This window comes from Syzygium oleosum, unplaced genomic scaffold (genome assembly GCF_021117445.2).
Source record: "Syzygium oleosum isolate NSW1041296 unplaced genomic scaffold, Sole_v2.1 Sole_v2.58, whole genome shotgun sequence".
Taxonomy (NCBI): Eukaryota; Viridiplantae; Streptophyta; class Magnoliopsida; order Myrtales; family Myrtaceae; genus Syzygium; species Syzygium oleosum.
This window is the reverse complement of record NW_026607542.1, coordinates 995392-1011281: the sequence shown is the minus strand read 5'-3', so window position 1 is coordinate 1011281 and position 15890 is coordinate 995392. Positions and strand designations below refer to the sequence as shown.

Genomic DNA, 15890 nt, shown 5'->3' with positions numbered 1-15890 from the left:
TGATGGTGTAAGATCTTGGAACTAGATGAGAGAGTACAAACTTTTTCTGCACAAAATGAATATCAAATGCATTGTGAAACCGGCTGTTTCTTGTCCCTCTAGATTTTGCTTCCACAATAGGTATTCTAATTCCTGCACAGAACATTTCAAAAAGATTTCCTGACTTTCATGAGGATGTTGAATGAAACTGCTTTGCAAGGCAGACTTGGTTATTATCCAAATTGAGAGAACTTCTTCAACTCATCTTTTCTGGATTGAAGTATAAAATGAGGAAGTTTTATCAATTTTTAATAGATTTTTTTGCAGTGGCAAGACCTGTTTGTGGCCGGAGTAGTGGGTCATGTGCTGCACGAAATCTTGGTTTGAGTCATTTTCAAGCAGTGATACCACCTCTTCGATATCGTAGGTTGCCTTTGGTTTGTGTGAAACTCTTTGTAAAGGACCGCCAGCCTTTAACGGGGTAGTAGCCATAGGGTGTCACAGTCTGGGCTGATTTCAGCATAGCGAAATCAATATCATGTGTAAGATAGGGGTGTGCAAAAGAACCAGGAAATGTCCGGGACCGCCCGGAATCGGACCGGAACCGGTCTGGTTTTTGGTTCCAATTGTTGGGAACCGGTGGGTACCGGTCCGGTTCTCAGTTTCAGGTGTGGAACCGCCCACCCGGACCGGATGGGTAATATAATAATAAATATAATATATTTTTTAAAAAAAAGAAAAATCCTAAAGCCTTAAATTAAATCTAACTCGCTCGACGCTCGCAGCCTCACATTGAGCTGAGAAACACCTTCTTTCGTTTTCGCCTCATGCTCACTCTCACTCTCACTTTCACTTTTTTCGGTCGATGCTCACCTCATCGTTTTCGACTTTCCATTTTCGTCTCCGTCTCCATCTTTTCGTCTCCGTCCCTGGCTAGTGGGACTGGTTCCATGGACCCACTCGAGAACCGGACCGGACTGCCGGTCTGGTTCTCAGGTGGATCCAATGAACCAACGAGCGATTTTCGGTTTCATTTTTTTGAAACCGATCCTTAGTGGGCGGTTTTTGTTTCTATGGTAGGAACCGCCCATTCGGACCATGCTCACCCTTAGCGTAAGATGTCCGAAAGCAGGCAAGGCATGCATCTCTACTCAATATAACAATTGATTTCGATATGCTGTGACTATCATTAGAAGAGCGGCATCAACTCCCGATCATAATGTGCATGGGGGCCAAGCCTGCTTTCGGACATCTTACGAATGATATTCCTTTCATTAGTAGAATTTTAGTCCAAACATTCTAATACCACCTAAGTAGAATTGACACCGACACATGACATGATACGCCGACACGTCATTTTTAAAAAAATAGAGAATTCCGACAAATTGAGACACGTTGTATATTAAATTTATATTTTTATATATACATGATAAATTATCATTTTTATGATTATTTCAATCAAATTAATTTGATTCAAATCCACGCAAAAAAAATAATAAAAGAAAAGTGTCGAACATGTCCGACACCGACACGAAGGCCCCCATAAAGTATCCGTGCTTCCTAAAATACCGCTTTCACGAACCAATTGTATCATCTATCTTGCATTGCTAATGCTTCTTCTGATATTGTGGAGTCCATTTCCATGCCTTCATGGAATGAAAAAATGTCGGACAATGACATTCTCTCCCAACTGATTTCTGCAATGCCCTTGTCACGGAAAAATCTGTCGTTTCCTTCATTCCTCTAATTACTATTGCCTCTCCCTAGGTCTTAGATAAAAGGTCAATGCTCGCCCAACATAATGCGTTACTCCCTATCACTTCCTTGCGTACCGCACTATCAATGCCTATTCCTAGGCATTACACGAATGTTGCTTGCCCAACTGAAACACATTTTCGCCCTATTCCATTGCTCATGCTTGAAATATGGTAATAGATGGCCTCCACATATACAATTTGGGAACTTACTTTGATACCATTTGTCATGATAGATGCAGATTTGCCTCGATTATGGGATCATGAGATGGTTGGTGAGCCAATTCATTATGCCAGTCTTTCTTTTTGAATATTGTTCTTATGGATTGTACCGGGGAATGCCTTATTACGATCGACCGTACCACGACTCCCTTCAATTGAGGCATCTCATGTCCCGAGCGAGGCATGCATCTTGATTCAAAACAACAACTAGTTTTGGCTTACTGTGGTCTTTATCAGAAGAGCGGCATTAGCTCTCAACCAATTTATACTCGAATATCCAATCCTGCCTTCGGACATCTTTCACATGATGTTCCTTTCATGAGTAGGTTCCTAACGCAAGCTTTTAACATCACTCTCACAACCCATTTGTAGATTCGTGACATGAGTTTTTAACATCACTCTCACAACCCATTTGATCCCTCATGCTTCTCCCAGCATTATGGAGTTTTATTGAATTATGGATTAGCTGACAATTATATTTCTATTTAAATTATGATTTTGTCCTTCCTAGTATATTACATATCCTAATGAAGGTCACGCATGTTTCATGAAATTTTTGAATAAATGTTTGAAGCTCAAACCCCCCATTGAATTGGCTTTTGCATAATAGAGATTACGCTGCAGATATCTAGTATACAGTATGCGCACAAGTGAATTTTTATTCTACTTTTTTTAAAGGATGATTTTCAAACTCTTTTTGTCATCTGGTCATATTTCGAGCAAAACTTCCCGAATTATTTGAATCTTGCACCTTTCAATTTCGATGGAATGATAATAGCTCCCGTTACAACAAGAATTTTCAATTGGTCTTTATGTTTTGTTTTTCTGTTGCTTTGTAATGTACAGTTCTATTAGTTGTATGACTAGTAATGAAAAAGAACAACAGAATAGATGCTATCTGTGCCTCCAAGAAAGTGACTTTTGATTCATGGGTCAGAATGGAGTCCTATCCATGTATTGTTAAAGGCTCATGTGCACCGTTGATACATATGAGTTGAGTTTTTTTTTTTTTCAAAACATATGAGTTGAGTTCACTTACATCAAGATCGTATAAAATTTGCTCCCCCTCCGAAGGGTGTCAAATAATTTGATAATTCAAGCAAAGTTTGTCCTAATTCCATATCGTACTTAAAATTTGGGATAATAAGACAAATGGTCTCTTAACTTTAACCCAATATACAATGTGATCCATGAATTTTTGATTTGTTCAATATGATCTCTGAACTTTAGCCCAATGTGTAATGTAGTTCTTGAACTTTCAATTTATTCAATGCGGTATATGGACTTTTGGTATATGTTTAATTTAGTCTATGAACGATATAAAAAAGTTCAATATTGTCCTTCCATTAATTTAAGTTCAGAGATAATTTTGAACATTTTAATATATTTCATGGACTAAATTGAATAAATTGAAAGTTCAGGGACCACATTGCACATTGGGCTAAAATTCAGAAATTACATTGAATAAATTAAAAATTCACAGATTATTTATATCATTTTCCCATGTTGGATCCGTCCTATTCATATGAGCCCAAGTCATGTGTTACTACATCGTATTGAGGCCCACGTTATCTAACGGTGGATGTTTGACCCATTTTCCATCTTACCTTCCCTATGCCAAATTAGTCTTTACGTGCATGCCACATCCCATGAAAATTTGGAAAATAAGCAAGAAAAAATGACACAAATAGTCCTTAAACTATGGCCAAATGTGCAATGTAATTCCTAAACTTTTAATTTGTTTAATATTATCATTGAATTTTAACCCAATGTGTAATGTGAACCTTGAACTTTCAATTTTTTCAATGCGGTCCCTAAACTTATGATACATGTTCAATTTAGTCCTAAAACCAGATGAAAATGTTCAATAATGTCTTTGCTTTTGAATTAATGGAAATGCAACATTGAACAATTTTATATAGTTCAAGGACTATATTGAACATGTACCAAAAGTCCAGGGACCCCATTGAACAAATTAAAAGTTCAGGAATCACGTTGCATATTGGATTAAAGTTAAAAGACCATATTGGATAAATTAAAAGTTCAAGGACCACGTTGCATATTGAAATAAAGTTCATGGATTATTTGTGTCACTATCCCAATAAGCAATAAACGCAAAAACAGACGAGGAAGGAAGGAGAGGTCAGATAAAGATAGAGATCGAAGCACCACGCTGACGAGGGCTTTATTTTCAAGCTTCCAACTATGAACAATAATACAATACGTGAAACAGACTTTCGCACATCCCACATCCAAGTTTAGATCTTTCCAATGTTTGTATCTCCCGTACTTATAGTGCAACTCTCACTATCGTTACACTGAAATGTTACAAGATAAGAAAAAGAAAGAAATCTGGAATTTGATATGTTGAGGGGAAGTTTCAGATGCCTCCCTCGTTAGTTTCTCTTCTGAGACTGGCTTCAGAGTCCTCCGCGAACATCTCAGACCAAATCAAACCCCGAAATGAGATCCTATGCGCCCATCCCGTTCACCTACAGTAGGAAAAAGACGATCCATTCGATTCCCCAGGAGTGAGAGGGATTGAGACTTAGAGCAAATATCATATCCACGATGAGTGTGATCATTGCTCAGTACTTAATTTCTTTCCTAGCTAAATTAGCTTGTGGTGTAATCTCGGACCCTGCGATCATGCTTGGTTTCGCAACTATGTGAAATCACAACTCCTATGTATTCAGCTGTAATCGCTTCCTCAACCAGGTCAATCGTCAATGCTGGTACCAGAAGACTTCGACTCTTCTTCCTCTGCCAAGTTCCGAGACCGAGAGGGAAAATGAGTCATAAAGGAGTCTCCAGTTGCACTCGAAATAAATTACAAAAGACGAAGCATAAAAAAAGGAGTGTTTTCTACTTGCTACTATACAATTACCGCAGATGAGGATGACTTACCAAAAAGTGTCTTCACGGATGGCCTCGTCGATCTGCTGTTTTTCTTCTTTAACTCGGCTGAGATGAAAATCAAAATAAATTACCTCATCTTTCTTTTAGTTCACTAGAGCAATGTGCCAAGGGGAAATAAACGGGGCAAAGAGAAAGAGAAGAAGCTGACTATTTCGTTCCAGGGACTGGCTTGTTTTGATGCACCCAACTGTGGTACATCAAAAATCCATGTATCGCGAGAACCTCTCTACTTAAATAACCAGAATTTGAAAAAAATCCATCGAATGAATTTCAAACCTCCCATGGTCCTCCATAGGTAACGAAGAAAAATTTCAAACCTAAGCCTATACGTGATGCTATGAAACCACATAAGGCTATTGATTCAAATAGCTTAGTAATTCTGGACTATTATGAAGTTTAGCACTTCCCAAATATCCAAGCTCCTTGATGTGGGAACTTTTATTTACGTCATAATTACAAAAAGGAGTGGAACCTTCATTGTCTATATGACATGATATAGAAATTTCATTGGATCATTGTCCTTCAAAAATAAAATGAAATTAACCCTCAAAACTTTGCTAACCACAATCTTATCAAAATTTCAATCTGTGACATAAAATACGGTTCCTATAGAATCAGTGCAGTTCATCTATCAGGTAGAGAGAGATTACTTACCCATCCCAGGGACTGGGTAATCATTGACAATTTCAAAGTTCTTGTATGTGTATCCAACAAAATTGATGTCTTTAGAAGAAAGCATCTGCAAGACACAATAAAAATTATACAAAATGAGGTAAGTTAATATATACTTTTCTTGTTTGTCATTAGCAGTTCTCAAACTGGAAGGCCAACCGCAAAGCGAGAGGCGATCAGCATGAAATCTCAACAATGAATACTAAGTGGAGTAATTACGATCAACAAGTGACAAACTGGCAGCTACAAGATTGTGATATGCTCGCTCTAGTAGCAGGGAAGATGTCTCTTATTTCTAGGTCTACAGTAACAAACCGCAATAAAGTACAAGAACAACAAAAGCTTAACTAGGAAATTAATATATCATTCTGGGAGCATAACAATAATTGCTAAATAAGGGTAACCAAACCACTTTTTAAATGCGTCAATGGCAAACACAAAATTTCTAAAGGATCAATATGCTACACCGCTACTTTGCAGATCAGTATCGCAAAGAATTGTCTTAACAACAATAACAGTAAATTTGCATGGTGTCGGAATAGCACTGGAGATCCACAGCAATTTAAGCTGTCTTTGACACCCATGTAGATGCAGACATGCTCTGTCCAGGGGGGGGGGGGGGGGGGGGGGGGTGGGGGAGGTTTGGGTTGTGAGCGAGAGAGAGATGCACGTGCCTGTATTGAAACAAACTTCTACCAAACTTAAAATTAAGAGAGAACAGGCAGAGACATAAAAGCAGACTCACTCTAAGACTAGAATAAGTGAATTCGTACATTTTTAGACATGGGGAGTTGAAGTTGAATTATGACAGGTCTTAATTTTCAACTTTAATGCAAAACATTCCTAAACAGAATTCAAGATTAAGCTCAAACCTATGTTGGTAAACTATTCAATTTGTATGTCCTTGCCTTCATGCAAATCTAATATAACAAGGATGACATAACTTGAAAACTAATTTTTTGAGGTCCCACTAACGGCTTGTCTATATATCTGAAGAACAGGAACATTAAGCTATGTTCAAGTTGGAAGTTCAAATAACTTATTGTTTGTATTATCATTGTATCTCAAAAGATTGTCAATCATCATGGTATGAGTGAGAAACTGAAGGCAAAAAGGGTGCGTCAGAACATATAATATTAATATGCAAAAGAGATGATACAATATGCGTTGATTAAACACCAATCTTGACATTGCTATAGAGTTCGACTCACCTTTCTCCATGGACCTGCTTTGCTCGATGAGTGTTCAAGAGTATCAGACTGCTGCCAAAAAGAAACAAGCAGAAGATCTCATAAGTGATATGAGAAGCCAATGGAGTAGGTGATCCAGGAAACATTACTACAAATATGCAAATCAAGTGAAGATGAAGTACAAGTTTACCTCTTCAAATTTTTCAAAATTTTGAGTATCCAACTCATCTTTAACCTCAGGAATAAATGCAGCTTCCATTTGATAAAGTTTATCCCATTCAGTACCCGCAAACCATGGATGAGCCTGGAAATGGAGAACCAGCTGGATGAATCTCTTACTTATAATTCATTCCGCAGAAAGGGTGCGAGAACTTAGAATAGAACACACCGTACAACACCTTTATTTCATGTGCTCCTTTTGAACCCAATCTCTGATTCACATTACACAGAAGTTTGCTAATTAAGTCTTTTGCTTCTGAAGAAAGCTTTGCTTCTTCAGGAAACTTCAAATGAGTTCTCCAGTTCACAATCTGCTTGAATAGAACACACAAAAAAGAAACTGTAAAGCAAGCGAACAAAAGCCCAATGCAGGCAACCAGACCCAAACGAAGTAATAAATGAAAAGCACACAAACAGACAAAAAAGCATTAGTATTGGAAGTATCACCTAAATACACTAACTGAACAAATGACAAGAGAAACAACTCCCCACTACCTTTCGCCTATTTTTCTTTTTCTATAATTTTCATGTGTCAACTATATAGTGCAATCGATTGCCATGTTCAATTTAAATGTTATATTATTACCTTTTTGTTAAGATCTTGGATGTTCAAGATGCTTTAATTGAAACCAGTGAAACAATTCACATAAAAAAGATACTCATATTGCCAACTGATAATATTAACCATACAAATAATTCAAATGCAATATGTCTACCACCACAGATCCAAAACGTCCCTCAACAATTTCATAAAAAAACAATTCCAAAGTTGTTGACAGTAGGCCTTTCTCGCCGCCAATTCCTCATAGATAAGAGTAAAGCAATGGAATGAAACAAACCTTCCTACTGTTTAATCTTTTAAATAGGCAAGAAACAGCCAGTGCATGATGTTAAATTGATTTGCTCCCAGTTCTTCTTCATTTACTACTCTATAGTTTGTAGTCCAATTCCATCCTTTTTCTTTCAACCTCCAGTACACATACCGGAAAATCTTCCCAAACCTTAAGTAGTTTAAGAGAGCCTAACTAGCTCATGCAAGCGAATTCAAAGCTTGACTTGAAAGCCTTTCTTATGAACTATTTCAATTCTTAAATACTTCTTCACAAGGGTCCAAAGAAGTAATAAGTTATATCTTGTGCAAAGTAAATTCATACCAGACCATATTATTAATTGTTGATCTCACAGGCTGCACATAGATTACAAAATGGAGTGAATTTGTGATGGCCAAGAAACAAAATAGAGAGATTCCACCACAATCTTGAAACATAAGTTCCACTACCACTAAGGGCATGGACACTACAGCAAAATCACATCAGTGGCCAGTCATCAAAGTCACATTAGTAGCACAAGGCTATGTAGCCAACTAGACAAGCAACTTGATGTTACACATTCAGAGCATTACAGGCTGATATTTTTTTTTTGGTCAAACATATCAAAAGGATTAAAAGAAGCAACTTCGTTGTGCAGAAAAACAAAAATCTAAAAGAATCATGAATACTTACAAACACATGTATATATTGGTAGATAATTTATACCTAGAATAAGTGAAAGCACGGAAACATTCTTCAACAGAACTTGTGATAGATGTATAAAAATGAAAGAAACAAAACTAAGACGAAGTAAATGGCCTTTTTGTAAAAAAATATTGAATGGCTCCATGGCTTACCTTCCTACAAGTAGACATTGGGTCATCAGAGTAAAATGGCGGATACCCCACGAGCATTTCATACATGATGGCACCAAGAGACCACCTTCAAAAGAATAGTCCACACAGATAGGTAACTCTTAAATAGATCCAGCAAAATGAAAACCAAGAGTGAAAGTAACATTCTCCAAATGCCAAATGCACTTTTAGATTATCTAAAGCATGCTGCAGAAACTCAATTGGATCTCCATGAAAAAGACGACATGTCCAACAAGCAAGAAACTTCATTAATCTCGTATAGTGACTTCTATTACACGAATTGGAATACTCACCAATCGCATTCCATCCCATAACCTTTCTTCAACAAAACCTCTGGAGCAATATAGTCAGGTGTACCCACAGTCGAATAAGCCTACAGTATTAGACGATTTAAGCTTATAAACCAAATTACACAACTTCATACCAAGACTGTGAATCAGAGCTACTATTGAAAAAGGCCAAAGGCAAAATCATCAAGATTAGTGCTCAGAATTCTTGTTATGCTGGAATTATACACCCTTCCATTTCCATATAAGAAAGTATAAGAGAGACTACTATAAGAGTGCTCCTGAAGTGAGAAGGAAACCCCTACTACAGTCGTTCAAAAAACAGAGCTGCATCAAATTATATTGAGTAATTATGGGATCTTACAAGCATTCTCCTGTTCTTCTGCCAGTGTTGTAATTGCTCTTGTTGTGTACGTCTTGGAGCTGCAGGACGATCGTCAATTTGATTTGATCCATTAACATTGTTTCCTACTGAGAAATCCTTTTCTTCCAGAGTACTGCAGTCTAATGGTTTGCATAATCCAAAATCTGACAGCCTTAGGTGCCCAAATCTATCTAGTAGTAAATTATCAGGCTTGATGTCTCTGGAAGATAGAACATGAAGGTGGTAAATCCACAAGTTTGTGCCACATAAAAGGATATTTTCTTTCACGTATAACATCAGCAGAAATGCAAAATAAGACATCTCACACCAACCTGTGAATATAGTTGTGCTTATGAATTGATTCGATAGCTAAAACTGTTTCCCCAACATAAAACTTGGCATCATCTTCGGTCAAGGTATCCTTTCGCATAAGTAAAGTCATCATGTCCCCACCCGGTAAATATTCCATTATAAGATAAAGAAACTCATCATCTTGGAAGGAGCAATATAGTTTGACGATGCAATTGCTGTCAACCTCTGCAAGCAGATTTCTTTCGGCTTTCACATGCTCAACCTAGAATAACAAAATTGAACAATAAGAATGAAAATACAAGCTAAACCAAGAGTAGGACATAGGTTCCAACATTACTTGGCCTCTACGAAGCATCTCTGATTTCTTGAGCTTCTTCATTGCATATACTTGACCTGTTGTCTTCTCCCTGCAAACTCTAACCTGAAGTCCAAAGCAGAAAATACTGTTGTCTATTATCTCTCCAAAGCTAAGAATGACATACAAGGTGAAGGAATATGGATAAAAGAAACCATTACATGCAATAGCTGTATATTAAATATATTAACTTCTTTCTAATATGAATAGTAAAAGTCAATAAAGTTTAACGTAGTTTACCAGTAATGTTGATAATTACGGGATTCACGTAGAGTGATAAACTATCATAACCTATTATATCCAAGTTGATTATATAACTATTTGGCAGTGCCTTTATCTGCTTTAGCTTTCAAAAATCTACAGTAACTCCAGAAGCAAATGAAAGATGGAGGGGTTAAAAACTGATTTTCAAGCAGCAACTCAGTGCAGCTTTTGCAGTTCCACCTTTTCTTCACTATTTTAAATTCTTAACAGTACAGAATATTCTAATAGGATCAATTTCCTACATAGAAAGATCAATGTCATCATAATGATGGAACACCCTATATCAATTCAACACATTAAAAACTTCCTGCTAAACAACCGCTAGCATCTAGTGCTATTGGACACCACAACACTTATAAGAACCTAATCTACAACATCAAGAGTGAAAATGATGCCTGATGAACTTTGAATTACAATCTTTTCTTTGTTAATGAATTCACTAATTTATTATCCACGGTCAATTGAGTTCTTAACTTTTTGTTATTGCCTGTTAATTCCATACAATGCCATTGAATATAAATTGTAAATAATCGGTAACTAAAGCATGATTACAATTCCTAACTTCAGACTAACAGGAATTTGAACACACATTCAGTTGACCAGAATACTTTCAAATCAGATTATTTCTGTGCAAGTTTAAAGCTGTTCATTCAAATCCCATTTTTGTCGGGAATTCTTTATGATTGGGAGCTTGCTTCTATTTGCTCAATTTTCTTATTTCTCTATAATGCTAAGTGGTATGAGCTTTCTGTGCCAAATCTCATAACTTACCTTTTGGGACATTCTTTATAAGATTATCCATTCATATCCCTGGTAATGCCATTTGGCTCTCTAAATTGCTCTATCTTTGTTGAAATGCCGCTGGTATCAGAATCTCACCATTGTGTATCTCAGAGTGGAGTTTCATCCATATTGACCAAGCAGCTTGGGTAAATTTATCAAGGAAATTCACCAATCATTTGTTTCTTTTTGCTAGGTTCATCGATCGTTTGGTGTTCGTTATTTCTAATATTTCATTCTCACCTCTTGTCAAGGAACTTGAGGTACTTCTTATTTTATCCTAATCTCTCTAGTAAACAATTCCAGACTACCAAACACATCCTAATAAGTTTTCTAGCAATAATGTTCCTTTCTTGATTATGGAGAAATAAAATTTATGAACTTAATGCTACTACTCCATTTGTCCTTCAGAAACATATTTTATTCAATTTGTTTTCTAAGTTGCAGACTCAATACACATTAGTAAGTAAAAAGTGAAATCATGAGAATTATCACAAGAACATTCATGCAATGGTAACTAACTGCGTGCTTGATTTAGGGAGAAGCAAAGCTATAAAGTATCCATAAATGATCTCTTGTTAGTCAATGAAATTAGCATGTTCGATTGAAAATATATATATGGGGGAAAAGTTGCCAAAACCATCGAGAAAGGAAATAGTTGAAGGAACCATCACATTCCATAAATAGGAACAGAAGAATAGAACAATCACCTCTCCAAATGCACCTTTTCCAATCATTGTCAATAATTCGAAATCATCAACACCCATTTTATGTCTTTGAAGACGCATGTACTCTGTTTCTTTCTTCTCCAAGTATTTGAGGAGGTTGTTTTGATCTTCTTCAGAGACATCAGCATCTGCCAACTTCTTTTCCAAAAAAATTCGTCTAGAGGAAAAGTGAAGATTACAAATAAGCAACTTGAAGGAGAGTCAAGAGTAAAGCAAGAATCAGATTGCTCTCAAGTATCGGAACCCTCTCAATGACTTGATTGGTAAACTCCTCAAGAGATACTATTCATATAATGATTTTAGACACCAAGCAAGAAAAACTAGAATACATGTGAAAAAATCTATTCTTGGTAATGAATTAAGTGGTTGCTAAAGGAAATGACCCTACTCCGAAGATTTGAGAAACACCAGTATTGCCAATTCAAGAAATCTACAATGAAAAGTGAACAATGTCCAGACAAGCTCCATAATTCAGGTCATGCATAACTTCATCCCCCACAAAATTTTCTTTTCAGAGATGGACTAACCCTAAGTCTATAAGCTAATTAGGTTTCTATCATTAAGCTGATCCCTTATACTTCAGGTAAAAAGCGAAATGATTCCTTATAATGTGGAGAAATTGAAAGTCGACATTTATACTTCGAAAGCCCTTGGAAAGAGGCCCCATATACATTTGAGTGAAATGGCTGGAACATAACAAGATACGGATAAAGCAGGTATCGACCTTTCCCATGACGGATACTGTTACGATCTATCAATAAAGGACCACTGCACCTTAAAGGTGCAATATAGAGAGAGGAACCCATTCATCTGTTCTAACAATTCCAAAAATTCAGAAAGAAAGAGCATTCTGTTCAATCTCTGAGCAAAGAACTTATCTCTATCTCTATTTGAGGTTCGGTCCATACCTTTCCCTCCTCTCCTGCAGATTCTTCATTTGCTCCTTGTAATGGTTCTCGATGTACTGCTTGGCGGCCGCGACCCTCTGCTTGGTGACATTTGAGGTCGCTTCATCCCCCGACACCAAGCGCACGCTCGAATCCTCTCTCCCGGAACCACCCGGCTCCTTCTTCTTCGTATTTGATCTCAACTTATCCCTGGGCTGGAATTTCTGGAGCCAACTCCTGGCCGAATCCATTCCTCAACCTCAATCCTGCCCCCCGCCAAAAAAGAATTCACTTTATTTATCACGCGACCTACCAACCATCCATCACGATACCCCCAATGCGCAAATGCATATTATAAGATGTCCCTGGAGACCAAAAGATGCCAAATTACACGAGCCGGCCTGCCACAACATCAAAATCAACTCGGCCAAATTGTACTAGGCACACCCCTTGTAAAGAAACACGGCCAGAAATTTAATAATCCCATACGCATCGAGGACCCAACAAAGCAGAAGAAAATCAAATATGACACAGAAGCAGCATCTGCCGATCGAGGAGGAGGCAATTCAGCCATCATGGTCATCGTGGTCTCTCGACAAAACGAAGAACCGGACACGGAGGGACCAGACCCATGATCGAAAACGAAGCGAAGCGAACAGGGGTCAATCATGCATCAACGGACAGACAGCGATTGAAATCGAAGGAGCGAGAAAGGAGGGGCAACTTACCGGAGTCAAGAGAAGAGATCAGACCCAAGAATTCTGGGATTGATTCGAACCAGACGGAGAAGCGTGGGAAGGAGGACAACGACGAATTTGGTGGATTGGGAGGAGGTAGAGAGAGAGAGAGAGAGAGAGAGAGAGAGAGAGAGAGAAAGGAGCTCCGATGACTCCGATGACGACTATTCGCTTTTCCCTCTTCCTTTCCTTCCCTTCCCGCGAGAATCTCTCTCCTTCTCTCCCTATCTTATCTCTCTCTCTCTAACTTGCATGCACGTCGCGTTTATAGGTTCTCCATGTTCTCGCTCTAAATTCTTCCATTTATTTATTGAAGGATTTATACCACGAAAAATACATCTACCATAAATTTATCGCAAATTAATTTTTTGATCACAAAAAACCCAAACTGATACGCATGTGATGAATTTACGCTCAATTACTTTCCGTTAAATTTTTCCGTCAAATTCTTGAGTTTGATGACACATGATTATTGACGGATATACCAATTTAGGTCATTTGTTACAGGTATATCAGTTTGTGATTTTTTGTGATATTAATCTAATTTAAAGGAAACTAACTGATGGTAAATTTATCACAAATATAACAATTTGGGATTTTTTATCGTCAAAAAATTAATTTTGGGCAAATTTATCGCATGTGTACTAATTTCAGGTTTTTGGTAGTCAAAAAATTAATTTGAAGTAAATTTATCACAAATATACCATATTAATGTTTTTCATGGTATTAAACCTTTATTTAGTGCCTTGCTTTTCTTTTCGGGCAGAATTAATTTGTCTAGTTAGTCATGGTGGATTTATGGATAAGGAGTCATTTATTTTGCTTATTTATATAGATTGTGGATAGGCAAAGTTTGCTTATCGGAGGAAAATATATCGGTATGGACTATAATCATATAGTCGAGGTGTATATATGAATTGGTCTTTTAATAAGATCTACCTTGCCTTTAATTTCTATTAGGGTTAATATTACGAAAAACTTCAAACTGGTATATCCGTAACAAATTTACCCAAAACTAATTTTTTGACCACTAAAAACCCCAATCTGGTACATTTATGACAAATTTATCATCCGTTAAATTGAATTAATACAACGAAAAATCATAAACTGGTATATTTGTGACAAATGGAGGGTAAAACTCTAAATCGGTATACTCGTCAATAGCCATGTGTCATCCAACTCAGAAATTTGACTGTAAAATTTAACGGAAACTAATAGAGGGTAAAATTGTCATAAATGTATCAGTTTGGGTTTTTTGTGATCAAAAAATTAGTTTTGGATAAATTTGTTATTGGTGTATTAGTTTGGGGTTTTTTGTGATATTAATAAAAATTTGAAATCATATGCTTAATTATATACTTTAACGAAATTTGTTGAGAGGGATGGGGAAGGGCTCTAAAGTCGCAATCGTGTTTCAAGAGAAAGAGGTGAAGAAAGGATTGGCAGGGATCGGGAGAGATCAGAGGGGTTGGTCCAAGCAATCTTATAATTGTGCCACATAGCTCATTTTGACTAGTTAGTATTTTTTAGTGATTGTCATCCCCAGACTTCTATCACCTACTCAATTTGAATTTACAATGGATAAAAAAAATCTTCAAATAAATTCTTGAATCATTTGAAATGAACTTCTATTATCCTTCTCAAACAGTTATGTCATTAATTTTATTTTGAAGAAAGGTTCGAATATAAGATAATAAGTTCATGAGTTTTAGTTTGCTAGTTTATTATTCGGCAATTAATCAATTACATTAGTTAAATTGACAGTTATCCAAGTTATATTTGCAATAAATATGACCTTTTTTTTGAAAAAAAAAATAGATTGGATGTTTGTTAGAATCCAAAATTATGGATTGGAAAAACTTGAATCAGTCGATCATGTACAAGTACGAGCATCAAAGGCTCCTCCCTTTATTTCGCCACTCTTGATTGACAGAGACGTTCTGAAAGTCTACGGAGTTAGGAGTTATTTTCTAGGAGACTAAAACATTTTTGGGTTAATACTACGAAAATTTTTAAATTGATACATTTATGATAAATTTACTCCAAATAATTTTTTGACCACCAAAAATCTCAAATTGGTATATCTGTGACAAATTTAGCCCCAACTAATTTTTTGACCACAAAAAACTCTAAATTGGTACACTTGTGACAAATTTACCCTCCATTAAATTGAATTAATACCACGAAAAATCACAAATCGGTACACATGACAAACGGAAGGTAAAAAACCAAACCAGTACACCCGTCAACTGCCACGTGTCATCTAACTTAGAAATTTAACGATAAAAGTTAATGGAAACTAACAGAAGGTAAAAATTGTCACAGGTGCACCAGTTTGGGATTTTTTGTGGTCAAAAAATTAATTTGAGATAAATTTGTCATAAATATATCAGTTTGGGATTTTTCATAGTATTAACCCAACTTTTTTCAAGAACACATAATCCTACCATATTCATTCGCTGAACCAGAAAAATCCACTTACTTCGGAATATGATTGAGTTTGTGAAGAAGCTAATAACATTTATACTATTTTTTTT

General features: G+C 36.6%; 1 protein-coding gene across 5 annotated transcripts; it reads right to left on the bottom strand.

The window, feature by feature from the left end:
* Positions 1-4111: 4111 nt before the first annotated feature.
* LOC115689805 (uncharacterized) lies at positions 4112-13586 on the bottom strand. 5 transcript variants are annotated; one of them, XM_056307699.1, is made up of 14 exons: positions 13345-13585; positions 12638-12981; positions 11712-11886; positions 9940-10023; positions 9623-9864; positions 9291-9510; positions 8933-9012; positions 8622-8706; positions 7135-7266; positions 6927-7040; positions 6758-6805; positions 5529-5613; positions 4863-4919; positions 4112-4718 (listed from the first exon to the last, which is right to left on the bottom strand). In XM_056307699.1, exons 2-14 carry the CDS (start codon positions 12865-12867, stop codon positions 4675-4677), a joined length of 1596 nt encoding a protein of 531 aa, XP_056163674.1. In that variant the 5' UTR covers positions 12868-12981; positions 13345-13585; the 3' UTR covers positions 4112-4674. The 5 variants fall into 5 exon arrangements, 3 of the variants coding, with proteins under 3 accessions (XP_056163674.1, XP_030471823.1, XP_030471828.1); XM_030615963.2 differs by having other exon boundaries at positions 6758-6808; positions 12638-13017; positions 13345-13584; XM_030615968.2 differs by having other exon boundaries at positions 6758-6808; positions 13345-13584.
* Positions 13587-15890: the final 2304 nt, after the last annotated feature.